At 35.0% G+C, this 26,346-nt stretch overlaps 4 protein-coding genes across 12 annotated transcripts; 3 read left to right on the forward strand and 1 right to left on the reverse strand.

Annotated features, from left to right (window-relative positions):
- Positions 1-5,858: 5,858 nt before the first annotated feature.
- Positions 5,859-6,263, reverse strand: LOC148765200 (uncharacterized). The gene has a single exon (XM_088812703.1). It carries the CDS (start codon positions 6,261-6,263, stop codon positions 5,859-5,861), a length of 405 nt encoding a protein of 134 aa, XP_088668829.1.
- A 1,288-nt stretch (positions 6,264-7,551) lies between these two features.
- LOC105952520 (large ribosomal subunit protein eL22z) lies at positions 7,552-9,021 on the forward strand. 2 transcript variants are annotated; one of them, XM_088813150.1, is made up of 3 exons: positions 7,552-7,683; positions 7,765-8,040; positions 8,750-9,021. In XM_088813150.1, the coding sequence occupies exons 2-3, from the start codon at positions 7,805-7,807 to the stop codon at positions 8,892-8,894; spliced, it is 381 nt and encodes a 126-aa protein (XP_088669276.1). In that variant the 5' UTR covers positions 7,552-7,683; positions 7,765-7,804; the 3' UTR covers positions 8,895-9,021. The 2 variants fall into 2 exon arrangements, with proteins under 2 accessions (XP_088669276.1, XP_088669277.1); XM_088813151.1 differs by having other exon boundaries at positions 7,775-8,040.
- A 3,339-nt stretch (positions 9,022-12,360) lies between these two features.
- LOC105956239 (uncharacterized) lies at positions 12,361-15,851 on the forward strand. The gene is made up of 4 exons (XM_088812704.1): positions 12,361-13,863; positions 13,951-14,880; positions 15,012-15,158; positions 15,246-15,851. Exons 1-4 carry the CDS (start codon positions 12,361-12,363, stop codon positions 15,849-15,851), a joined length of 3,186 nt encoding a protein of 1,061 aa, XP_088668830.1.
- A 3,296-nt stretch (positions 15,852-19,147) lies between these two features.
- LOC105972112 (magnesium/proton exchanger) lies at positions 19,148-23,352 on the forward strand. Of its 8 annotated transcripts, none has more exons than XM_012997054.2 (9): positions 19,148-19,425; positions 20,005-20,461; positions 20,970-21,145; positions 21,244-21,362; positions 21,481-21,632; positions 21,942-22,072; positions 22,173-22,389; positions 22,471-22,600; positions 22,766-23,352. In XM_012997054.2, exons 2-9 carry the CDS (start codon positions 20,083-20,085, stop codon positions 23,061-23,063), a joined length of 1,602 nt encoding a protein of 533 aa, XP_012852508.2. In that variant the 5' UTR covers positions 19,148-19,425; positions 20,005-20,082; the 3' UTR covers positions 23,064-23,352. The 8 variants fall into 8 exon arrangements, with proteins under 8 accessions (XP_012852508.2, XP_088669565.1, XP_012852506.2 ...); XM_088813439.1 differs by having other exon boundaries at positions 21,993-22,072; XM_012997052.2 differs by lacking the exon at positions 19,148-19,425 and adding an exon at positions 19,677-19,863.
- Positions 23,353-26,346: the final 2,994 nt, after the last annotated feature.

Here is a 26,346-nt window from a genome sequence, read left to right on the forward strand (position 1 = left end):
AAAAAAAAAAAATCACCGGTTAATTGGGGAAAGTGGGGAAGATGGGTGGGAGAAGATAATTGTTGAAGCGTAATTGATGAGATTTAATAAGTGTTTCCAACTTATTCTAATAACGGCGTTAGTGGTCAGTAAATGTAGGGAGAAATTTTGCAAGGATGTGAAACAAATATTTATTTGGACTTATTAATGGCATCTAATAAGTTTTCTCATTAGAGAATAGGGATGCAGATCTTAAGACCCCAAATATTTAAGAGAATGAGGTTTAGTTTGACAAGAAACTTGCATAAAAGCTTGCTCAATCCCGTAACCTTTACACATCGTATCATGCGTCGCTTTCAATGCTCATCGCCCGCGGCTTTCCAAGGTCATAAACAACATAAATCTTGATGACTCACACAAAGAAGTATCGTCATTCCCCGCTTTGGTAACAAGGATAACGAACTCTTCCATATTTTAAGGAGCTTAAAATCATTTTTTATGAATCAAATCTTGACAATTCGAGATGTTCTAATTTTTTGAAAAAAAAAGGGTAATTGGCACTTTGCACCCTCGAATTACATGCCTTTGGCACTTTGCACCCTTAGATTACAAAAATAGCACTTTGCACCCTTTAATTAGTATTTGCTTGGCACTTTGCACCCTACTACAACTTTTGGCTAGAAAATGGATCTACAACCCGTTTTATGGATTTGAAGAGGGGCATATTTGTCTTTATAAGTTCTTACAAACTTAAAAATCGTTCTTTTACTTTTCTTTCTTCATATATTCTCAATTGGAAATCTGCAAAGTTTATGAATTCTAAGCTATTTGTTCCATTTTTTCAGCTCTAATCTTTATAATGAATTGTTACTGATTGTGATATAGTAGCCAACTGTATCAAAATATTTTTTGAATCAATACTTGTTTGCAGATTACATACATGACTTGTATTATGATACACAAAGAACTCTTAATTGAAAAACAGAGTGAATAGAGGGATGATGGCAAACATGACATAATTCATCCACAAATAATAAAACCGGCAACTTTAAGAAGTGTCTATTTACAAAGCCTCCAATCAAATAATTTGACCTTATTTGGGACCGAACATTTTCCATAGAAATCCCCATAGCCTCTCATTAATATTCATAGTAGAGTTACTGTCAAAATTTCTAAAAACGAATAGATAAAGAGAAGAAGAGCCCTTTTTATTGATAATGAGTACATAAAAGAGAAGAGGAGGAAAATCATAAAATCCCATTGTATCCCGATTCTGTGAAACTCGACGAAATCCCCCTCCATGACCAGTCACAAAGAAGAATAACCAATGTATATCGGTATACACAAGTCATAAAATTTTAGATAATCTTTTTATCTAAAAGCATCTCAGTGTTGATTTTCTCCAACTACTCTTGAGTTATAGCTAATAAAATAGCATGTTAGGGCAAAATAAGATTTATTTTTGAAGGATTGAAGAAAAAAAATATTAGAGCTTCTTCTTAGGGATTCTTTGACTTTTTTGTTTTCATCCCAGTTTACCCAATTGCAGTAAAAGGCCAAAGTTTCTTCTCTTGAAACCCATATGACCGGTTGTAGGTCATTTTTTTAGCCAAAAGATGTAGTAGGGTGCAAAGTGCCAAGCAAATACTAATTAAAGGGTGCAAAGTGCCAAAAGCATATAATTCGAGGGTGCAAAGTGCCAATTACCCGAAAAATATGAACATTTTATTCTCATGGAAACCAAATTTGTTGAAGAAGCTTACGGTTCATCATTAAATAAATGTTTAATATTCTACTTCTTTCTTTAATGTATATCCATTTTAAATCATCCATCGATGATACTTAGTATAACTAACTTAAATACAAGGTGATGAAGCATGATTGTCCCATCAAGATATGTACTATATAGGTGTATGGGCTTTATAAAGGTGAGTTTTATAAATATGGGCTTTTGGGATCTAATGAGCCAGAACAATACCTTCTCCGATCAATAGACTTAGCTCCCGAGACCTGCTCAACTGTAAAAAAAAGGAGTGTCGGAGGGTGTTTTCCCCAGCGAGCACTTTGAAAGTTAAGTTCGGAATGTAATAATCACATGAAAGGAATATATAATTGTATGAAAATATGTATGTAGTAATACAAAAATAGCAATCTTTAGATTGTTCAGATATGTTCTATTTATACTGGGACCTTCTGAACCCCACAGGTCCCATCTAGCCACGTGGGAGGCTCATAGTAGTCTGAGTTATCGCCGCCTACCTACCCTACAATGCCATGTGGGAAGCCGTCGCTGCTTACCTATCTTGTCGTGCCAAATGTCCCTTCGCATCAGTCTTCCATCTTTTCGTTTACCTTTATGCGAGGTTACCCGACACACATCTTCCTTGCGCGCGAGGTTATTATGCTATCTCAGCGTTTCAGGGCGAGGTGATCGTGAGTTGATTTTCATATGGCGAGGTTATTATGCTCCTGACACCTTTCTCCTAGGTTGTCTCTGTTGGGGATCGATGCATGTATACGCAGCGGAAAACAAAATTTAATCGAACTCAATGTTCGATTACATGCATAAATCAATTAATTGAACGTACCTTAACGCTTCCGCCATACACATGGTAATTTTTCATATTTTAATCGAAATTAAATAAAACGAAAAACAAAGACGAGCATGCTTGCATACGACATCATGAAATCGAAAACATACATTCTTCATATAATTGTCATGCTCACAAATTAATCCACATAATCCAATTATGAATTAATTCGCAGGGGTTTTCGATTTTACCTCTTGAAGCGTGAGATTTCGACGAATCGAAATCTATAAACTAAGACACGTACAAACTCAAGTGAACTTCTTGCTAATAACTGAGCAGCCTTATATCCCATGGAAAGAAATTACACAGGATATCAATTTTTTCATAAAAATACACAGTTGATGGTTGTATGAAAATTTCAAACAATTTCAAATTATCACCAACTCTTTCACAATTTACCCTATTATTAATAATTGATAGAGAATCTACGTAAAGTCCTATGTACCCTGAATTTAAATAACATATTTATTATAACACAAAAACGCAGGAATATAAAGGTTTGTTTTGTGGGAGATTGATGGAGAAGAAAGATATAACTTACCTGTTTGAAAAAATCTCGTCAACAATTCTCGTGTGATATTTTTGTGGTTTTCACAGCAGTCGCCTAGAGGAGATTTTTTTATAGGGAAGGAGATGAGAACTATCATGTTATGAGGTAGGGTAGAAATTTAAAAGATTATTAAGGATATAAGAGTGCAGAATTCATTCAGGTGCTACTCTGACCGAGTAAGCGTCAGATTTTTTAGCGGAATCGTTAAGAGATTCACGGACCCGTTCAGATATTGTTACCAAATGGGCTTAATGGCTAATCTGCTAACTCGGTCAGCCCATGATTCATTAAGATGGCCATTAAGTGCAATCAAACGGGCCCTTAGAGTCCTTGAAGCAACACTATCATTTGGGGTTTTAGATTAAAAATCAGTCAGTTTATTCTTATGCAGAAAAGAAATAGAAGCTGAAAAGAAACAGTAGCTGAACAGCTGAAAAACCATTTCTTGGCAGCATCACAGTAAGGCATATGCAGCACAGCATATATGCATTAATTTTTTTTTTTAAATTGTTTTTAAATAACTAAAATCTTTCAATAATTTCGCACAAACATCCTCATAAATTATAACTAAGTTGCATAATAAAATTACAAGAAAAAAAATCAATCAACTGTTTAGAATGTCCCACGCACGACGTCTACCCACTAATGCATCGTCCAAATAAGCTACACTATCGTTCCTATACCTCCGCCACTGCATGTCAAATGGAGGTAGTGGACAATTATCATTCAACTTTACATACACAAAATGACTCCCTTCCGCCAAGTATACAATTGGTCATCTCGTGCGATAGTTGTGAAACACCAACGGGGGAGAAAAGCGGCAAATAAGTCTGATTTCGCGAACTACTTGTCGACAACACCAAAGCATTGTAACATGTTGCTACGACCACTCTCACGTCCGTAATAGTCATCCATTTATTTAATGGTGCCGGTCGATTTTGCCAATGTGCCACACTTGTCATCACTTGATATATGTAATTTCCGCCACCATAGTAGTCTTTGAAAAACTCTTCATTATTTCTGAGAAAATTATAAACATCCAATCTAACATCATACCAATTCTCCTCGTCGCCCTTAACTGCACATGCAACAGACCGGTATCCGCAGTTACCGTCGCCCAACACGTTCTTCCACATCACAACATCGGGTACAAGTGCAAAATGTAGATTTCGGATAAACTCAGGTTGGGCAATTCATTCCGGTTCGGGCCCACTTACAGTAGATGAACGACCACGACTACAATTTCTACTAGATGAATCACAAGGTGCCTCATGACCTCTACTGCCTCGATGGCCTCTACTACCTCTTGGTCGAGGTTCCCACGCTGACAATTCTCTCTATGTGGAGTTGTTCCTTGGTCTGCCTCTTCGTCGTTGTACTGACGGCTCATTTAATTCCGTCTCTCCGGGTTGTATCCTTCAAAAACTATGTCCGCCACATCATTAATCTCAACGTCAGAACGTTGACGCAATTCATCAACCAATCCTTCTAATCTTCCAAGTGCTTGTGTCCTATGATCGGGGACTGAATCAACACTCTCTGCTTGATTGCCATCCAACAAAATCATGGTCCTCCAAAATTTATGGACATCTTCTGCATAAAACACATCACTACATCTACTCTCTTTAAGATCAATGTCATTTTGCAAGGGAGACCATGAGTGTTCTTCAAGTAACAATTGCAATCCTCGATATTTTTTTCACGCTCAACGTCCAAAAGTTTAAGGGCCGCATGCGTGACGATTCTGGAAGATAAAATCCTAAAAATGGGTACATTGATAGTTTTCGTTCGGATCCTCCTTGATTTGCCAAATGTTTTCAGAATCTGATTAAGTTGAATAATCATCTGCGAGTGATATTGTGCCCAAAAGGTGTCAAATCCACCGGTGGACGACGACAATCAATCCTTTACTGCTTTATGACCGCTCTCAACCCTAATTAATGAACATAGGAAATTTTTTAATTCACAAGTAATATTAAATTACGATTTGTATTGCACAAGTAATATTAAATTACCTATTTGTCGAGGTATTGCCGAGTTGGAATACACAATCTGTCCATGCACGAACAAACCTATCTTTGTATATGAGCCAAGTCGTTTCTAGGTACTCGAGTAGATCCGGATTGTTTCTGTACTCATCGACCATTGCCACAAGGTTACTTTCGTATTGTGTAACAGATAGTGAAGTTACAACTCTTTGTCAAACCTCACGGACGAAGGTAATTCCTCGAGACTTACTGTTACCCAAGCATTGTGCAGCACGACAACCCACATTCCTATTGATATGGAATGTGCATAGAAGATGATATGACTCTGGGAACACATTCTCTAACCCCTTTATCAGCCCCAATTCCCTATCAGTCACAACGACCCCCGGTACATTGTTTGGGAGGTATAACTTTCTCAAATTGTTCAACGCCCATGTATAATGCACTTTATTTTCATGGCGCATGAATGCCATTGCAACAGTAAAATTCAGACCTTCGGAGCAAACACCAATAATCTCCAACAAAGGCATTTTGTACACATTTGTTTTGTATGTACAGTCAAACAGCAAAACGTATGGAAACAGTCTCAACATTTTGACCGACTGAGGGTGAGCCCACATCAGATCAATAACTTCATGCGTAGTTGGATCAGTGCGGATCCACTTATAATACTTATGTTCCTCAAGCAACCCAACCAAATGCTGCATAATTGTATGCCCGCTTCTAGCCTCCTTTTTCATTTTCGCTTTTTCATTGTATATTTGTCTTATCTTGTGCCAAGTTCTTCTCTTTCAAATGTATTAAAATCTTTTTCGGCGGCACACGACTTTTTGCCAACATCCGAGTAATTTCCGCCTCCTCTTCAGTCATTTTCGTAGACCCATGCCCAAACAAATTTACGGGATCATGATTATGCTTCCCATATAATATTCTAATTCCCCATCTATCCCCGTAATGTTGCTCTCCTACCAAGTAAAATTTACAATTAATTTTCTTTGTGCCCGACCATCTCTTCTTTGGCACATCTGTGTCCGTTTTACTTGGTCTCTTCACCCCAAATAGATCACAAGTAAGATATGCTCTATTTGAAGGGCTATTACGGCTCACCAACTTTACACCAAGATTCTTGGCGGTCGTTCTCGCCCATTCTACCATTTCAATCCTCGAGTTAAAAAGTTCCGATACTATAAAATGCTCACTATGATCAACTTCAAACGTAGAAGAATATTGTTGTTGCTCTTCGTGAAATAATTATGAATAAAATAAGGTTAAAGAGTAATAACAATAACAATAAAAAAAAAAAAAAAAGAAAAAAAAAAAAGTGTTGCGTGCCCAAGCCGGACGTCGGAATCGGTTTTGCGCGCCCAAACCGGACCCGGGTGGCGGTTTTCAGCACCCAAACTGGACGCGGGTAGTGGTTTTGCGCGCCCAAACCGGGCGCAGGAAGTACTTGTCCGCGTCCAAACCAGGCGCGGGAAATACTTCTGTGCGTCCGAACCAGGCGCCGAATACCGGACCGTGCGTTCAATTTGGGCGTGAATCTAGCTGTTTCGCGCGCAGTTTAGTCGTGAAACGTATTTTTGGGCGTCCAAATTGGCCGTGAGTCGCGTTTTCGCGATTTAAAGAACAAAAACGAACAAATTTTACCTCATTGGATTTCGTATCTCGATCCTCATTCGATGCACTCATTTTTTTTTTTGCAAATGGCTACAATAACATGTGTTTTGGAATGATTTCTAATATAAAAGCTAAAATTGTAGAGAGAGAAAGAAAGGTAGATAGTGGATTTTTTTAAACTCGCATTCATAATTTGCTACCGCGAATATCACCTCCTTTAATTAGGGAAGTCAAAATAATTAATTGGACTACAAAATCGTCCAATAATTATCAATGTACTCTATCATAAGAAGAATCGAAGCCAATACTAAAATACAATTATGCAATGCAAGAAAAAATGTCAAAACCTCGTTACTAAATTCACAGTATTAAGGGGAAAACAAACTTTAAAATAAATACAAATTAATGAAATATTACTATAAATGATGATCTAGTTGGTGGATAAAGACATAGCACTATGATTTGACATGAGTTGGAACCCATTTATCCATGTTTTTCTGAATGAAACTTATTACATATGTTTAATCTAATACGTTTTTCATAATTTGTGTGGGTTGTGAGTTACTATATAGAAAAATTCGACACGAAAAATGAAAATCGACACGAGTTTGCTAATTGTGGGGATAGCCAACATTAAACTTAATGAAATACATAAAATAAATTATCCAACGAAATAAGAGAATTTTTTGTTTACTATTTTTAGGAGTAATAAAATGAAATAATAAAACGAAATAATAATAATAATAATAATAATAATAATAATAATAATAGGCCCAATATTTGGTGAATTCTGGCGGCCCAATAGTTTTATCACCAACCCCGATCAATTTGAGAGTAAAGTAAACCCTAGAGGCCTGGACCAATTGGAGAAACCCTAATAAACCCTTGTTGTATTCTATCGTCTGCTCAATTCACTCTCTACACACACACACACACAGTCGGCCGTGATTCCACATCTGTAAGAGTTTTCATCATATCATTTTCCCGCACACACGTTTTCAGATTCTGATTGGATTCATTGATTTAGCCATTGATTTAGCTGCTTGCAGGCAAGAAGAATAAAAAGAGAGAGAGCGAAAATGAGCAAAGGAGCGGCAGCTGCGGGTGCGAAAGGTGGGAAGAAGAAGGTAGCAACCTACGTCATCGATTGTTCGAAGCCTGTGGAGGATAAGATCATGGAGATTGCTTCCCTAGAGAAGTTTTTGCAGGAAAGGATCAAGGTCGGTGGCAAGGCCGGCGCTCTCGGTGATTCTGTTACCGTCACCCGCGACAAGAGCAAGATTACCGTCACTGCCGATGCTACTTTCTCCAAAAGGTTTTTTCCTTTTTCTTTTTCTTTAATTATTAGTATTTACTTTTGGATTTGTTCTCACATTTTCAATTTTATTGATCTAAATGATGTCTGCATTCTTATTGTCGATAAATTGATTCTAGTACAAATTAAATCAATTAGAAATGAATTTGCTTTCATTTCATTTCTAGCAAAACATGAATTCATTCTAAACGATCTGGGAATGTGAAAATGTGCCTGAAAAAGAAGATAACTATAATATGTTATTTGCTTAGTTATATTTGTCTATAAATGTTTTATTTTTGGTTTACTTTGAAACCAAATTAATGAATTTGTTTTTTCAACCTCCAAATAGAGTCTTTAGGAGTAATAAGAAATTTAGGGTCCAGAGTCTGCTGACACCACTTTGACTTAAGTATTGATTCTGATGAACCCTCGTATTTCTTGATTGCATCTTCAACATGAAATAGTCAGTCTTTGTGTTTGTTCGCTTGTCTCTTCAAAATCAAAGTTAGTTTGCCTTCACTGGTTTTTGACCAAATGCATTGTCACAAAGTGTAATGTGTAGTAATAAATAGCTGATGAGTTGAATTTTCCATATCTTACTTCATTTTCATTTCATCAAGTATAGAAATTGCTTATCAAGCTACCAGTATTTGGCTTGTGTTCTTATAATAAACTTGTAGTCAAGTTTTGTTCATTTTCAAAGAAGTGATTTGTAAGTGTGTTGCAGGTACCTCAAGTATTTGACAAAGAAATACTTGAAGAAGCATAATGTGAGAGATTGGCTCCGTGTGATTGCTTCCAACAAAGACCGAAACATCTACGAACTTAGGTATTTCAACATTGCTGAGCAAGAGGGAGAGGAAGAGGACTAGATATATAGATTCCGATTTTCTTCCTTTTTGTTTTTGCTGGAACAGACTTTTTTTGAATTTATTACTTCTATCTGAGTATTGGGATTTAACAAGACTTTCTATTTTATGAATCTGCATGTTGGGCAAATGATGCTTTATGTTACCTCTTATTCTATCAATCTCTCTTTTTCAGCATGTGCCGCTGCTATTTATTTGATATCGTGTATTTTGTACCAACTATGATTGTCTGGAGGTTTTGGTGCTCTCGACACTTGCTATTTGATCTGTTGTAGATTTTCATTTTTGTTGATTTAGGCCTATTTTCTTATATTGTTGACAAGGCATCATGGTAATCTGTGATCGGGGTTTCAGGTTTCAAAGTATCTATTTGGTTGTAAGCATATGTATATGTTCCTTTATTGGTTGTTATGTTATGTAAGGCTATGAAATCTTGCAATCTGCAACTCCCTGCGTTTGTACCTCTGATACTGTTTGAAAGTGTGGAAGTTTTTTGATGGATTAAAGTTTAAATTATGTTTAACAGAATTATGACCAATTCCAATTCAGTCATCAAATGCTACATATTATAGAGTTTGTAGCATCAAATGAGACAATTCAATTGGTAACCCCTCCTTGCTACTCTTTCCTTAATTTCCCCCTTAATTATTATACACATAAATCATACGCATCTCTTCCATGATTGTGTCTGAGGCACACACGTAAATACCCAAGTAATCTTTAGCATGTTCAACACCATTGACATCGGTATTGTGTCTCTTCTAGATGCAAATACATTAACCTTGCTCTTGACCAGATTGGACAACAACAAATTTGCATGTGTCATGGACGCAAAACAACAATGTGCATCTTTCTAAGATGAAATAACAACGTATTTGTGTCTAGACATCATCACATGTTTTTATGGTTTTGTGAAGCTTCTTGGTCGATTTTTCCGGCCCGATTTTGTGTTTTAAGCCGACAAAATTTACTCAACAATACTACATTCTAAGTAAAAAATATCTATTTTTTCCATTTCAACACAGATATATGTATAAATTTTGAATTTAGATGAATTTCATTAATTTAATTCTCAAAAATCTAATAACTCTAATTTAAAATTTGAATTTCAACAATAATATTATAATAATTGTAATAAGTGTAGAGGTAAGACTTGAGTTATAGGAAGGGTTAAATTCACTTGCACCCCTGAAGTATAGCCTATGTAACACTTACCCCTTAAAAGTATCATTTGTAAAACTTACACTTGAATTTATGTACTCAACGCAAGATAATATTTTTAAATTTTATAATATTGTATTTCTCAATGGATATTTTTAGTTGTATTATTTAATTATTCTTTTAGTTATTCCTTTCAATAAAAGAGAAATTTGAAGGTATTAGAATTTAAAATAAAATTAAATAATGCTTCAGGGGTAAGCGTTACATATAATACTTTAAGGGGTAAGTGTTACATAAGATATACTTTAGGGGTGTAAGTTGTATTTAACCCTTATAGGAATTTTATTTAGATTGATAGCGTTAGATATGATAAATGGGTGTGAAAGGAGTTAGAAATTGAAATTGAAAATATTCAATGTTTACCACTCGAAAAGTAACAAATTTTTTTTAATATTTAGAGATCACCATACAAATTTTATAATGATAGCATCTTCGTTTATCAACATACGACTCTTTTAATTATTTGAAATTGATATTACCGATCATGAAAATATTGGTTACTTGGTCAATATCTTGGCCATTTGACGACACTTGAGAGATTGATTATTTTCAAATGTATAGTTTGTGAAATTCATATAACTATATTTTTACTTTATATTTTAAAATCTTATTGGAGTGTTAAATTTTTAAATTTCGAATTTAGAAAGAAAAGAAGAGTCAAATTGAAGAAAAAGAAGAAACAAGATTTCAGATAGATTTATCCGAAACTCCTCCTTCAATTTTGGGTAAATCTACTCAACATTCAATAAAATGTTTCTTTCATAAAACCCAATAATCTTATGGTGCATTTCGATTATAAGATTGATGGATAGGTTATAAAATATTTCATAAAATATTCGATTTTGCTGCTTTCGTTAAAGATATATTTCAAACATCTATTAGCCTATTAGGTAGTTATTTATATTTTATGGATATGAAAACATTTTGCTCTTGTTAGAGCATCTTCAATGGAGTCTCTATAGGTTGCACAAGTCTATTTTACTAGAGTTTCTAAAATAGATACTTAAAATTTTTATATATTTTCCTAAATTTGGGATTGTATATGGAGACTCTAACCTATGTTGCCCCACAATAAATTAATTAAAAAAATTAAGAAAATTAAATTTGTATTTTTTTGGTTGAAATATTTATTTTTGTCGCTTAAAATATTTACTTTTGTTGTCGAAAATAAGAAAATAAAAATTCATTTTTTTTTGATCTAGTTGAAACATATATTAAACATTAGAGGTTAATACTATAGTATAGGTCATTTGCACCAAACCTAATTATATATAGAATACAATCCTAATAATTTTTTGAGACTCGCTATTTCCAACGCCTTTTTCTTTTATCTCCTCTCACCACCATAACAAATTTTTCTATCAAAACCTTTTAATAAACGTCCAAAATACCATTAAACAATAAAATTAGGGTAAATTACACACACCCCCCTGAGGTATCATCAAATAACTCACACACCCCTGTCGTTTTAGGAATTACAATAACCCCCCTGAAATTGACCGACCGTCAATTATGCTAACAGAATGAAGGAATTTACCGAATTACCCTTCAAATTATAATGTCTGGAAAAAAACGAAAAATGTAAAGAATGGAAAAGTCCACTTTACCCACAAGTTCATTTGCAGATTTCTAAAAACGTTTCACTTCAATTTTTAGGGTTTTTATTTTTCTTGAATCTCTCTCTCACTTTCCTTCGCCTCTCACTGCGATTCGAGTTCTTTTGTTGAAATTTTCACACTTCAGTTGACTGCGTTGAGGGTTGAAGGCTGGAAATTCGTGGGGTGCACGAAGAACGCTTCCTGCTTGTTCATATGCAAACAGAACGGTGAGTTTTTACCCATTTTTTCTGAGATTTGATTTGTTATGATGTGGTTAATGGATTAGGTTTCTCGTCTCTTTCCCCTTTATTTATGGGTAAAAATTTTCAATTTCCCCATGTTGTTAAATGGGTTAATTTAGGGTTTTTTCAATTTAGGGTTTTTTCAATTTAGGGTTTTTTCAATTACGGTTTTTTCGGGATTTCTGGTTTTGTAAATCTCTTCGAATTTTTCCATGTTTTTTTCTCTCAAATTTTACCCTGACTTATTGATTTAGGTGTTTTTAATTGTTCTTTCATTTTATCAATTTTGGCCATTTTACCCAGGTTTTATTATTTGCAATTTTTCTCCTTATATTCCCCAATTTGCTTGTGTCTGAAACATTTTATTTATTTTTAATTGAAACATTTTATTTATTTTTAATTTCAGGCATGGAAGATAAGTTGTATTGCATTGTTCTGAATTATTTGGGCTCCAAAGTGAAGCTTAGTGGTGTTGATCCAGATGTGTATAGCTATATTGATTTGGGTTTAGATGTTGTAGAGTCATTCCCTAGTATTGAAGTATCAGGGTTAAGATATTCATGTACTATTGATGGTGGTGAGGTGATGGAGATTAAAAATGATAATGATGTGATGGACATGTTTAAAAGAAATACAAAGAATGACTGGTTTGACTTATTTGTGGAATCTCCTGTTAGTATGGCTGCTGAGGTGAGTATTGAAGAAAATGAGGAGGCTGCAAATGTGGATGAGGGTGATCTCAATGCATGCATTGAAGAAATTGTTCAGTTCATAGAGACTGAAATTGCTGATGAAGCTCAACAAGATGAGCCAAATGTGGATGTGCCAGTAGAAGAGCATGATGGTAGGGATGATGCCATTGATGATTCAGATGATGATTTTATAGCACACATTGATGAGGATGATAACAGAAGTGAGATTGAGTTGAGTGATGCAGAGGAATATGAAGATGGTTTTTTGAGTGATTATGAGTCAGATGACCACTGTGAAGCTGCAAACAACTCAGATGAAGAGTTTGACAATGATCCTTTGAATGGATGCATGGAGTTTGGAGATCATGTGTATACTCACAGAGAGGGAGGTCATATAGTGCTAAAGAAGGGTCAAGTGTTTGACAATGTAGATGCTTTTAGGCTGGCATTGAAGGATTATGTTATTCAAGAAGGATTTGAGTGTGTAAGGAAGAAAAATGAGAGAAAAAGGGTGACTGCTCATTGTTCAGTGAAAAAATGTAGCTGGAGAATCCATGCTTCTGTGTTACCAGACAATGTAACATTCCAAATCAAGACTTACACAGACACTCACAACTGTGTAAGGACTTCAGCTGACAGAGAGGTTACTGCCAAATGGATGGCCTCAAAACTGATTGATGTACTAAGAAGCAATCCAGACTTGAATTTGAAGGGTATAGAGGATGAGATAAAAAAATATGGGGTGTCTACCTATTATATGCAAATGTACAGAGCAAGGATGTTAGCAATGGAGGAGATTCAAGGTAACCATGCTGAGCTATTTCAGAAATTGCCCACATATGCTCATATGGTACAACAAAGCAATCCTGGAAGTGTTGTCACACTACAGTGTGATATTGCAAATGATGAAAATCTCTCCATCCCTAGGGGTCCAACATTCAAGAGATTCTTTCTAGGATTGGCTGCTGTGAGAGATGGATTTATGGCTGGGTGTTCTCCCTTTTTAGGGTTTGATGGATGCCATTTGAAAGGTCCATATGGTGGTGTGCTACTGTCTGCAATAGGGTTGGATGCAAATAATGGCCTCTACCCAATAGCATTTGCTATTGTGGAAACTGAGTCCAAGGAGAGTTGGGGATTCTTCTTTCACAATCTGTGTATCATGTTTGATGGATTTTCTGATGGAAGACCATGGACTTTCATGACAGACAGACAAAAGGTCAGTTTTATTTCCTATTATTTTTCTTGTGATATTATTTTTCATGTGGTTTTTTTGATGTCTAATGAATTCATTGGTTTATTGTAGGGACTGGTGGAGGCAATAACAGAGAGAGTCCCTCATGCCATTAACAGAAAATGTGCTAGGCACATTTGTGCAAATTTTAGAAGTTCATTTGCTGGGGTTCCCCTAAAAAAGTGGTTTTGGAAAGCTGCTAGGTCATATACTGCTCCAGGTTTTAACTTTGCCATGTACAAAATCAAAGAACATAACATTAGGGCTTATAACTGGCTTTTAAAGATTCCATCTGAGTTATGGTCTAGATATGCATATGATAGGAGATTGAAGAATGATCATGTCACTAATAATATTTCTGAGTCTTTTAATAACTGGATAGCAGAACTTAGGCCTAAGCCTTTCTTTCATTTGTTAGATGGACTTAGAGCAAAGTTGATGAATAGGCTGATAATGAGGAGGGAAAAGGGAATTAGGTGGAAAACTGATCTTCCTAAAAATGTAGTGATAAGGTTGAACAAGGAGAGGTTAGAGGCTAGGAAATGTCGTATCTTTGTTGCTGGTGACAATGAATTCCAAGTTCAGGAAGATAACCAACTTTTCATTGTTAAGTTATCTAGCAGAACTTGTGAGTGTCAGGTTTGGGATCTGAGTGGAATCCCCTGCAAGCATGCAATTTTGGGGATTCTGTACAGAAGGGAAAACATAGAGGATTATGTTCACAACAGTTTTTCCAAACAGCAGTACCTCACCACTTACAGTCACCACATTCATGCCATTACAAGTTCTGAATTGTGGCCAGAAGACACCACTGTTACTCCACAAAATTTGCTGCCTCCAACTTATAGAAGGCCACCTGGCAGGCCAAAGAAAAACAGAAGAAGAGCACCAAATGAGGGGGAAACTGCAAAGAGGTCTTCTGTTGTTAGATGCAAAAGGTGTAATGGGTTGGGGCACAATATCAGAACTTGCAAAGGAGCTCCAAGGTCTTCTGGTGTTGAGGTGAATGTGTAATTAGACTTTTTTTTTTGTTTTTTTGGTTTTGTGTTACTGTTTAGTTGATTTGCATTAGCTGATATTGTTTGTATTTTAATACTGTTTAGTTGATTTGCATTTGATGATGTTGTTTGTAGGCAAATGTTGAAGGTGACAGCCAATTCCAAGCATCCAACAATCCTGAAGCTGAAATTCCATTGTCACAAGCTGCTGAGTCAAGTAGAGTTGGCAAGAGAAAAACATCAAATACTGCCATCAACCACAAAAAAAAGAAAATACACAAGGTATATTTACAAGATCATAGTTATTTTTTGAATATGATGTATATATTTTGAACAGTAGTTTCTCATTATTGTCTTTTAAATATTCAGGGTGATCTACAAGTTGAAGGCCCATCCATCCAAATTCAAGAAAGCTCATATGTCCAAGTTGATGGCCCCACTGTTCAATGTGATGGCCCCACTGTCCAAGTTCAAGCTCCTTCTAAGGCAATTTCAAAAGCATTTTCAAAGGCAACAACTTCAAAACCATCTTCCAAGCCACATTCCAAGGCAACAGCTTCCAAGCCACCTTCCAAGACAACAGCTTCCAAGCCACCATCTTCCAAAGCAACAGCTTCCAAGCCACCACCTTCAAAGGCTACAGCTACCAAGCCACCACCTTCAAAGGAAACAGCTTCCAAGCCACCAGCTTCCAAGGCAACAACTTCCAAGGCAACAACTTCCAAGGGAACATCTTCCAAGCCACCACCTTCCAAGGCAGCTAAAACAGCTTCTAAGGCAGCTTCACAGCCAGTTTGGAAGCCACCTTCCAAGGCAACAACATCAACTTCCAGGGCAACATCTAAACTTGATGATGAATTTGAAGAGAGAATGAGGCTGAGTAAGATTGCTATTGGCAACCCCATGACCACTAAATATGATCATCTTCTTCCCAAGATGAGTGCAGATAAATTCCTTTCTTTGATGAGGTTTTAATGTTGTTATGCATGTTTGAATGATTAAGTATATAATGAGGCCTGTTTTGTTAAGTACTTGATTAGGCATATTTTTGAAAGCCAAAGAGGCATGTTTTGTTATTATTTTGGAAGCTTGTAGTTATTTTGTAGGCCAACTGATGTTATTCTGTTTGTGAACAAGTTTGGATTAGAATATTGTGGTCTTTTTTTGTGTAGTTGGGAATTTGTGTTAGATTCTGTTTATGAACCAGTTTGTAAGTCAGTTTGCATTTGAATATTGTGGGTATTTTGTGTACTCGGGAATCTGTGTTTATATTCTGTTAGTGAACAAGTTTGTAAGTCAACTGAATTAGAATATTGTGGTTTTTTTGTGTAGTTGGGAATCTGCATTTATTGGAAATACAAGTTTTTTTGATTGTTACACTAGTGAAATATAAGCACAAATGTTTGGCATAACATATAAAATGCAAATATTGCTAGGTTTAAAACAATTAGGCTATGAATTACTCCATTTGCAGATTCTTCAATTTTCACTGCAGATTCGTTTTTTGCACTAGTTGCTTCACTTTCATCATGAAAGTCCTTCGAAATTTTGTGTGAGCAGTTTTGCTGACCGTCAAACGGGTCACACCAGTGAGAGAAACCGTGCTCGGAACAACAATAAAACAACCTCCCCGGATTTAAACTTGTTTCCGAGATCATGATAGTAGTCTTTTTTCCACAATTCGACCGCTTGCATTTCTGCTTCTTGTAACGAAGTCCACTGATTTGAGAACTATTACTTGAGGATGCCATATAATTACAAAAACGAAATGACTTTGATTAAGTTGAGTGAACAAAAAAATTGAACATATGGTGACACTTATATAAGGGGTGGGGGAAAACGGCTATTTTTTTATTTTTGTTCAGACATTACAATTACCCCCCTCTGGAATGTTTTCGATTTCAATTAACCCCTCATGGTACAACGGCTATAAAAAACGGTCAGAATTTTTATTTTATTTTTATATTAAAATTTGAATTTTTTTTTATAATTATAAAATTAAACATATTACAATTAGCCCCCTCTGGGGTATATTAGTCTTACAAACATAACTGCCTACTGGGACACGTGTACAAGGGCATATTTGGAATTTGAAAACGAATATTCCATGGAATCTTGTAGATTCCGTTAGTAAGGGGGCCGTAAGGGGGTAACTGTTAGACGGAGCAATACCTCAGGGGGGTTATTGTAATTCCTAAAACGACAGGGGTGTGTGAGTTATTTGATGATACCTCAGGGGGGTGGGTGTAATTTACCCATAAAATTATGTGTGCGCCCTATTATCTTGTTCCACCACTTCAATCCATATTATTTCCCTCACGGTCCACACCTATTCTTCTGTCACGTATCTTTTCTTCCGAAACATAAATTTTCTTATGTAGCTCTTCAATCTTCTCAAATATATTAAAATATAGTATTATTTTCCTGCTTATTTTATGAGATTTTCATTCCAAATATTCGATTGGGTTGAAAATTGGAAGTATGAGAAGCCTTGTTGTCCATAAATTCTTTGTCATGAGGTGTAAAATCGGAAAACTTGGGAAACAAAAGAATAAAGAGAAGATGATGATTTTTATGTCTATGGTGAATCGAGAGTTTCAATTCTACATATTTTGACATTATTTTTAGGATAAAGGGTAAATAGTAAAATGAAGTAGTAAATTTTTTTTTTAATTTATAAATTAAAGTAGGTGGTGCAAAGAGATATAAGGCGGTGGATATAGCGCGTTTCTATTTTTTTGTGAACTAAATCATTGGAACAAAAAACTGCTGTTTTAATTTATCCCAATCATACCCTTATATTTAACAGTTCCGTAAGTATGAAAATAAATCACGTTCCTTCTTTTCAGCATATCAATCTGCAATTTGACGTTCTTTCTTTTCTTCTCTCTTATCTATTCTCTTTCATATCTCATCGATCGTTCATCATCCGCCTCCGTTCTTCGTTGGAGTATTACCAGATCCATAAAATGATTGTGAGAGAAAGAGGAAATTTAGATTCGTGAACAAATTGAAGTCAAATTCATATTATTCTTGTGATTGTTGAAGAATCGAGGGAAAAAGATCGTTAATCATTGATTGGTACTCAAAGATTTTCTTCTTTGATTTAATTCAACTGCGGGGTTTTCTTCGAAATTCGTTTCATCAACAAACTCCAGTGGTGCAACCCATGACCTTCATCATCGTCATTGAGTCCAATTTATCGATCACACTTAGATGCCGACGGACATCGAGGATTTCAGATTAGAGAAGAAATATTTTTTTGGTGCATATGATTTTTATTTTCTCCTAGACATGCATTCTTCTTTTCTTCAAAGATTTTTATATTCGTTTGTAGCTTTCTAATTTATTTTTTAGTGAATATATTATTTGGTGGTTATTAGAATATATATGTTAATGTAAGGAGAATCTAAGTAATGATAAACCGAGACTCAAATATAATATTTGAGAATATCAATGAGAGTCAATAATTATTTTGTAGTGAAAAATGAATAATTATTTAATGATTAGTTAAATAAATCCGTTTTAAAATAATTAAGGTGGTTAATGAGAGACTTATGCATAAAACCCCATTTATAATTCAATTTTGATTTTAGCATTGAAGTTGTTCTAAGCTCCAAGTAAGAGAATCTAGCCAGTTATCCCTAAATATATAGGTGTAGCTAGGGGTGTGAAGGAGCCGAGCTCGTCTCTTTTGACAGGCTCGAGCTCGAGCTCGAGTCTATTTTGTCGAGTTTGAGCTCGAGTTGAGTTCGTTCTTTTTTGGCTCGAGCTCAAGCTCGAGCCCAAGCTCATTTTGTTTTTTTTTTAATTATTATTTTATTATAATTAAAATTATTTAAAAAATTACAAAAGAAACAATAAATTATAATTATATATATTTTTTAATATTTATATTTTATTTTTATTTATTTCTATAATTTTTGTATTATTTAAATAAAAAATAATATATAAAAAATAATAAATAAAAATAAAAATAATAAATAAGACTTGCGAGCCGGCTCGTGAGCTCATGATTAGCAATTAAAAACTGGTTCGAGCTCGAAATACTCGAATCCAAATTCGAGCTTTTTTCTGAGCCGGCTCATCGAGCTCACGAGTCGGTTCGGCTCGTTTAACATACCTAGGTATATACCGTACATAACATGTGATGATTAATTAAGTGGAGCAGTAATTAAAAAATAATTATGTTAGCCACCATAATCACGTATTTAGCTCCTAATAAATAAATAAATAAATATATATAAATAGCATGCACATTCATATCAGGTAGTCGGACAGTCTGGCTTTCATAGGAAGTTCACCATTATAACGGGACTGCTGCTTTCCGATATTGGTAGGATGATAAGTGTCCTGCTCCATTACAAATTCATACTTCCCCCGGCCCCCTATTTATCTCTTTCTCTCTCTCTCTCTCTCTCTCTCTCTCTCTCTCTATATATATATATATATCTCTCTCTTTCTCTATAACCCTCTTTATTATCTACTCCACTTTTCCTCTGCGCCGGGATTATCAGATCTATTCAACGCGAATTCTCTTACGGCGGCGGTAATTTTTGGTTCCTGGTTTTTCTTTTCCCTGTATTTTTAATTAATCAGGTTATCGAGATGCACGTTTACTCCATTCCACAAATTTATTTTAAAATTTGAATTTTCAATTTATAATTAATTGCACCGACTATTTTTGTTGTGCCGTGTTAGCTCGGAGTCATTGCGTTGCGTTGTCTGGTTATGAATGGGCAACACGAGTTACGTTGTTTTTATTGCTTAATCCCCGCCGTACATGAATAATCTCTTTTCAGGTTGTTTTCACCAAATTACTTTACAGCATTCTTTTTGTGCAAGTGTTTGATCACGCAACCAAACAAATTGATTAATCCGATATATATTTCATCCACCAAACTCTATAAATATCCTACTTCGATCACACTACCTTCTACCTTAAACTTATTAAACACAACTAACTTTCTTTTTCTGAGTCTTGCCGGTAATTCAATATTGCAATTCTGGATAATCACCGCTATGGTTTGATCGTGCTACAAAATTATGATTTTTGATATTATTTGGAATTTTTTTAATTTTATGTGTTTTTTCATGACTGACTCTGGAATATGAATATATGTAATAGGTTGGCTTGTTGTTCGGGTGGATCAATTTTTTCTGTTTTCATGGTTGAGCTGTGAAACCTTTGTTCACAGAAGATAAGATGGCCTCGCTGAATAGTAGCAGTACTTGGGATAGCAACCTTGGCCACGAGAGATGCCTATTTTATTTTATATTTCATTTCGAGACTAAGCTCAGTCACGGTTTACGAGGCTTCTTGTATTTTCTGGCTCTGGCTTATTGTTTTGTGGGGTTATCAGCTATAACCGATCGTTTCTTCCGTTCAATGGAGAATGTTGTTAAGCATAGCCGTGCTGTGGAAGAGATTGATCCTTTAACTAATACCAAAGTTATCAAATACGAAAAGGTATGGAATTACACCATCGCTGACATCACTCTGCTGGCATTCGGAACTAGCTTTCCGCAGATTTCTTTGGCAACAATTGATGCTATTAGGAATATTGGAAGCTTGACTGCCGGAGGTTCGTCTCTCTTGATCTTTTGCTATCATATTTACTAAACCATATTAGTAATCTGAGTTTTAACTTTTGTGTCATAGAAACTTTTATTTGTATTTGAAATTTTATTTGAAAACTTTCTTGCACAACTAAAAATTTGTCTTGTATTCTTTTATAAAATTGGTTTTAGTATATTTTCTTACTCCCACTTTTGGGACTGCAAAATCACTCATTTGCTCTTTGTTACAATCAAAGTTTTCTTCATCATTTATGATTACAAATTCTAGTACAGACATGTGTATGTCTTGTTTGCTTGCTGTATCAATCAGACTCGCCATTTTGCTTCTTGTGATGGAAACTCTATAAACCAATGAATCATTAACTTTGTGTTCGTTTGAGAAGAGTAGTTTTTTATAAGTGGTAATAGGAATTAAGTTTCATAGATCAGGATTAGCATGTTCTGTACTTAGGCAATGAATTAGGACACAACACGTATTCGGAATTGAATGTCTAACTATGAATTTGGGAACAGGTTTAGGTCCAGGAACACTTGTGGGGTCTGCTGCATTTGATTTGTTTCCGATTCATGCTGTATGTGTTGTTGTTCCTAAAGCCGGAGAACTAAAAAGGATATCAGATATTGGAGTTTGGCTTGTTGAGCTCTTTTGGTCTTTCTGGGCTTACATTTGGCTTTACATAATACTTAAGGTTAGCCCCACTCTCTTTTTTTCCCTTCCTCACGCGCTTAATTGCATTTCAGATTACCAAATCTTTCTATCTAAAAACAAAGTTGAACAACTATGCAGATATGGACGCCGAATGTGATAACTCTGTGGGAAGCTTTGTTGACAGTAGCGCAATTTGGTCTTCTGCTTATACATGCTTATGCTCAAGATAAACGTTGGCCCTATGTGTCTCTGCCCATGTTAGTCTTTTTATTTTCTTTACAAAACTAAATAGCGTATTAGAACTTGGTTATATATTATCCAACAAGAAGAGGAGAAATGCATTCTTGATTCTGATTTTGTGGCATTAATAATTAGGACAAGAAGTGAGAGGCCCGAAGACTGGGTACCTGCAGAAAAAAATGCTCCATACGGGGATGGCAATAAGACTCGTGATAACTACCCGGAAGTTGATGAAGATAGAAACAGCATCATTGTCGACATTTTTTCTATCCATTCTGATAACACAGGTAATTCTTGTTAAATGGATAGTTTCCTCATTTATCATACACAAATTTTATTTGCTTTTTTCTTCCTATGTTTCCAAATTTTACGAATCATAATTTTATGAATAAGTTATTATTTTTTTTATTTTTCGTCCTTGACTGAATCGATGGTAAGTTACAAAAAGGACCATGATGCATGATCATCTGAGAAATATAACAATATATAATCATAAACGATACGAGCTTATATCATAAAAGGAAGAAGCACTTGTAGAAAACATTAGGAATCTTTTGTGACATTCATTAGTACGGTTGATCCATTTTAAACTGCAGGCTTTGTGTATGAAAACGTGGCTGACACTGACATTCATGAATCCTCCTCAGAGCAATGTCGTAACGATACGATTCCTCAGAAAGATGATTTGCTCTCCGTCTGGAAGATGCAGTTTATTGATGCTCTCACGGTACTACTGCTTTATCGCTCTTTCAATGAAACAACAAACACTGCCAAGTAGTTGGAAATATTAATTTTTTGCTGAATAAAATTATTTTGTATGTGAACAGTTGGAGAGCCCAGAGTCAAAAAAACTGAATAGTAAATCTCTTAGGGTAGCGAAGGCTTTGTGGAAGTTGGTCCTTGCACCATGGAGATTACTGTTCGCCTTTGTACCGCCGTATCAGATTGCTAATGGATGGATTGCTTTTATTTTCTCTTTAGTTTTCATAAGTGGGATAGCTTACATTGTCACCAAGATTACAGATCTAATAAGCTGTGTTACAGGTTCTTCATACTTGCTACTATTCGTTTCTTTGAGTTGTTTCTTGATCTGACTAAGCAGCTAATTATTAACTGAATATTCAGGTATTAATGCATACATCATAGCATTGACAGCATTGGCTGCTGGAACTTCATGGCCTGATTTAGTTGCTAGCAAAATTGCAGCAGAGCGCCAGATCACAGCTGACTCTGCCATTGCCAATATCACTTGCAGGTTCCTTCAATCCTCTCTCTCTCTCTCTCTCTCTCTCTCTCTCTCTCTCTCTCTCTCTCTCTCTCTCTCTCATAATTATAATTGGTATTCGTCTTGAGAATCTCTCACTAGAATTGCCACATTCTTGTTCTAACTGTATGTTGCGTTTGATTTGATTTGATGTAGCAATTCGGTGAATATATATATTGGGATTGGAGTACCGTGGCTAATCGACACGTTATACAACTACATTGCATATAAGAAACCATTGAGAATAGAGAATGCGGCGGGACTTAGCTTCTCATTGCTAATATTCTTTGCAACATCAGTAGGGTGTATTGGAGTTTTGGTATTTAGGCGACTTACTTTGGGTGCTGAGCTCGGTGGTCCAAGACACTGGGCTTGGCTTACTTCTTTTTATTTGATGCTGCTTTGGCTCGTTTTCGTTGTATTGTCGTCTTTACAAGTTTCTAACATTATTTGAGTAAATTATGAGCAGCATTATTTATTACTCCAAGGTTTAGTTAGTTGTTGTACTAGCATGTATATTTTGTTAGGAAATATGATAATGCAACTCTTGAAATACGTTTACGGCCAACTAATTGTCTCATCTAGGTAATCATTAGTATTAATTTGTAAGTGCCGCACAAATTGAAATTGGTCATCATTTTGGTGGAATGTTTGTATTGCTACTGAAACTTATCTTAGATATTAATTTGAAAGCATCTGCTGCTGCTGTCATGAATGACAAAGCAAGCATTTTGCTTTGCCTACTTTTTTATTTTTTTTTAATTTTTTTTTATTGATTTTCACTCATGTATGTTTAGACTTTAGATTATAGTATATTCGCCCCACAAAAAAATAAATTACCCTCTTATAATCCATGATTTCTAAATTTAGGAAATTTAAATAATGATACAATGATCATATTATATATTTTTTTAAATATTTAGTTATTGCTAGGAAATTTAAATAATGATACAATCAATGATCATATTATATATTTTTTTAAATATATAGTTATTGTTGCTCAATTAAATACCCCAAAAAATTGGGGCTCAACCCTCGAATCTCCGTAAAGGGATTGTTTATTTTTTCCCAAACTTTCGCCCACCAACAAACGACCCTGGGTCCGCTCCTGATTGATACGTTAGTATTTAGGGAAAATTTGATAAAAACCCCCCATTGTGTCATTACAACGAGCCCAATTTAATTTTACGTTTTTAAGATAAATCTAAAATAACTTTTATTAATTAAAAACACTTAATTGTCACCATTATACCCTAACTAAGAAATAACATATATTTAATTTTAATATTAAAATATATATAATATATTTTCCATATATATCTTAAATAACACGTTCTTAACTTATCCCACGATTCCCGCTCATTGATTGTAGACTTCGAATCCTCATAATTTTAATATACGTCTCTCTCTCTCTCTCTCTCTCTCTCTCTCTCTCTCTCTCTCTCTCTCTCTCTCTCTCTCTCTCTCTCTCTCTCTCTATTCTAGCTACACTTGGCACTACAAGGATCTCTGGGGTTGCTAGGGCGTTGATGTTGTTCGATTCACTTTGTAGAGTTATCAACCCTAAAATCTCAATTTGGAGTTATCGAGAGAATTGTAGATGTATGAACATGTTTATTTTGCGTGAACGTTATGTTATTGTTTATCAGAGCAAGAAAACGAATTTGTAATTATACAGAGTGGTTTTCATGTTTACATAACTATTATACATAGTGGTTTTCATGCTTATATAGCTGTTTATACATAGCGGTTTTCATGTTTATATAGCCGTTTATACATAGTGGTTTTCATGTTTATATAGTTGTTTATACATAGTGATTTTCATGTTTATATAGCTGTCTATATAGAGTGGTTTTCATGTGTCTTCAATTTTCTCCTTCCTGAAATAATTTGGGAATGGGAAGAAGCACATGTAGAATAAATAAAGAACAATCATGTAAATTACTTGCAATTTTCAACTAATCGGTTTAAATCAACAAACACACGACACTAATTAATTATTTTTTGTCTCTGATTGTTGAACCATCTTGTCGTGCTAACGATTACGAATAACTGTGGCTTCCTAAAAAAAATGTGTTTTTAGTCTGTAATCAGTTTCTTCCCTTAGAACAATAATCTCCATTGTTGTGTGGGCTTGGTGTAAACGGTGAACAAACGATAATTTTTGAGTGGATTCGGAGCGTGACTGGGGGCATAATTTTTTGGAGGATTTTTTGGTACTATTAATTAGGGGGGGGGGGGGGGGGGGGATCTGCATTTATCAACAGATTTTTTTTTTTTTTTTTTTTTTTTTTTATAATTTATTAGAATAGTTAGTTGGGGCATATAAGGTATTTTGGATTGATTGGATTGATGTCAAATATCAATTACAAAAAATGGATTTATCAATAAGTTAAAATCCAATGAGGGGGTTTTATCAAATAACACATAGTATTTATTAAATAAATTGTGGGTGGAGATGATTGTGTAATTTTTTAATTCATATTTGCTTTTGTTGAATAAAGAAGCATGACAATTTAGTATCATTTTTGTTTTGACTGACATGAAAGGATTACCCATCAAAGTCCTAAATACCCTCAATATTTAGAGAATAAAATGTTTAAAAAAATATTATAATAACATGTACCTCATCTACAAGATTACTACCACTAGAGAAATACCTTGCCGCTTTCTTGAGTGCCGAGTTCCATTTGTTCAGTTGTGGAAAAAAATGTTTTTTTCACCGACGTTGTACCAAATTTCTTGTTCTATTAGTATATAGTTTTCTCGCGGTGTCGAACATTTGTTTAATGGAAGATATGACATTCATCCATAGGCCACCTTCAGTTTGACTTGCACCGTGAATTGGATCCTCCGTTGCCGCATAAAATGCTTTGGTGAGAGCTACATCTTCATCTTGCGACCAACTCGTGGGTGCCATTCTTACTGGAGAAGTATATATATATATATATATATATATATATATATATATATATATATATATATATATATATTATGTGCTTTGGTGTGATTTTTTTTTTTCTGTTTAAATATGGATGATGTATGATGAAAAAAAGGACATGCCGTTTATATAGAACTTAAATGGACGCACTCTTCCACCCCGTAAGATATATAATAATTCTACCCTTATTGGAAATAAATGACTTTAAAAATTAGAGCTAATTGCACATAACCCCCTGTGAAATTTCGAATTGCTGAAAAAGTCCTCGTGTTAAAAATATTAGCAAGGACCCCCCTATGTTGTGTTTTACGAAGCACACCGGCCCTTATTTCAAAATTGATGGTTGACTTATATGAAATGACTAAACTACCCCTAATATGTTTTTAGTAATTTTCAGTTTTAAACAAAAAGAAATGAAAAAAAAAATTATCACACAAAACGAAGCAAACCAGCTTCTCTCATCTTCATTGCACGTCTAGGAAAAGGAAAAGAATGGTTGCTGACAATGGTGGGTGGGGATTCGTTTTTTTTTTTTTTTTTTCAAATCCGAAGAAAAAAGTGTTGCAACAGCAATTTTCGGTACACGGAAATTGTGGATTCTGAAGCTCAAGTAGCGGTGGTGGCATTGAAAGGCAGTGGCGGTGGCATGGTGGAATCGGAGAGTCGGCAAATGATTCTTCGAGTTTGACATTATTCTTCTTCTTCTTCTTCTTCCTGAAGGTACGAATTAAGTTTTCACAAATTGAAAGAAAATGCTATGGAAATTGGAAGAAAGTTCTTTGAAGGGTTTTTGTAT

The sequence above is a fragment of the Erythranthe guttata genome, chromosome 14 (assembly GCF_056151865.1).
Source record: "Erythranthe guttata isolate IM_541 chromosome 14, IM_541, whole genome shotgun sequence".
NCBI lineage: Eukaryota > Viridiplantae > Streptophyta > Magnoliopsida > Lamiales > Phrymaceae > Erythranthe > Erythranthe guttata.

Bases quoted from the DNA above. Each gene is read 5' to 3' on its own strand.
- LOC148765200 (XM_088812703.1), bottom strand. From the start codon at position 6,263: ATGGTAGAATGGGCGAGAACGACCGCCAAGAATCTTGGTGTAAAGTTG.
- LOC105952520 (XM_088813150.1), top strand. From the start codon at position 7,805: ATGAGCAAAGGAGCGGCAGCTGCGGGTGCGAAAGGTGGGAAGAAGAAG. The intron at 8,041-8,749 runs GTTTTTTCCTTT...AGTGTGTTGCAG, and splicing joins GATGCTACTTTCTCCAAAAG to GTACCTCAAGTATTTGACAA.
- LOC105956239 (XM_088812704.1), top strand. From the start codon at position 12,361: ATGGAAGATAAGTTGTATTGCATTGTTCTGAATTATTTGGGCTCCAAA. The intron at 13,864-13,950 runs GTCAGTTTTATT...GGTTTATTGTAG, and splicing joins TCATGACAGACAGACAAAAG to GGACTGGTGGAGGCAATAAC. The intron at 14,881-15,011 runs GTGAATGTGTAA...TGTTGTTTGTAG, and splicing joins CAAGGTCTTCTGGTGTTGAG to GCAAATGTTGAAGGTGACAG.
- LOC105972112 (XM_012997054.2), top strand. From the start codon at position 20,083: ATGGCCTCGCTGAATAGTAGCAGTACTTGGGATAGCAACCTTGGCCAC. The intron at 21,146-21,243 runs GTTAGCCCCACT...ACAACTATGCAG, and splicing joins GGCTTTACATAATACTTAAG to ATATGGACGCCGAATGTGAT. The intron at 22,073-22,172 runs GTACTACTGCTT...GTATGTGAACAG, and splicing joins AGTTTATTGATGCTCTCACG to TTGGAGAGCCCAGAGTCAAA.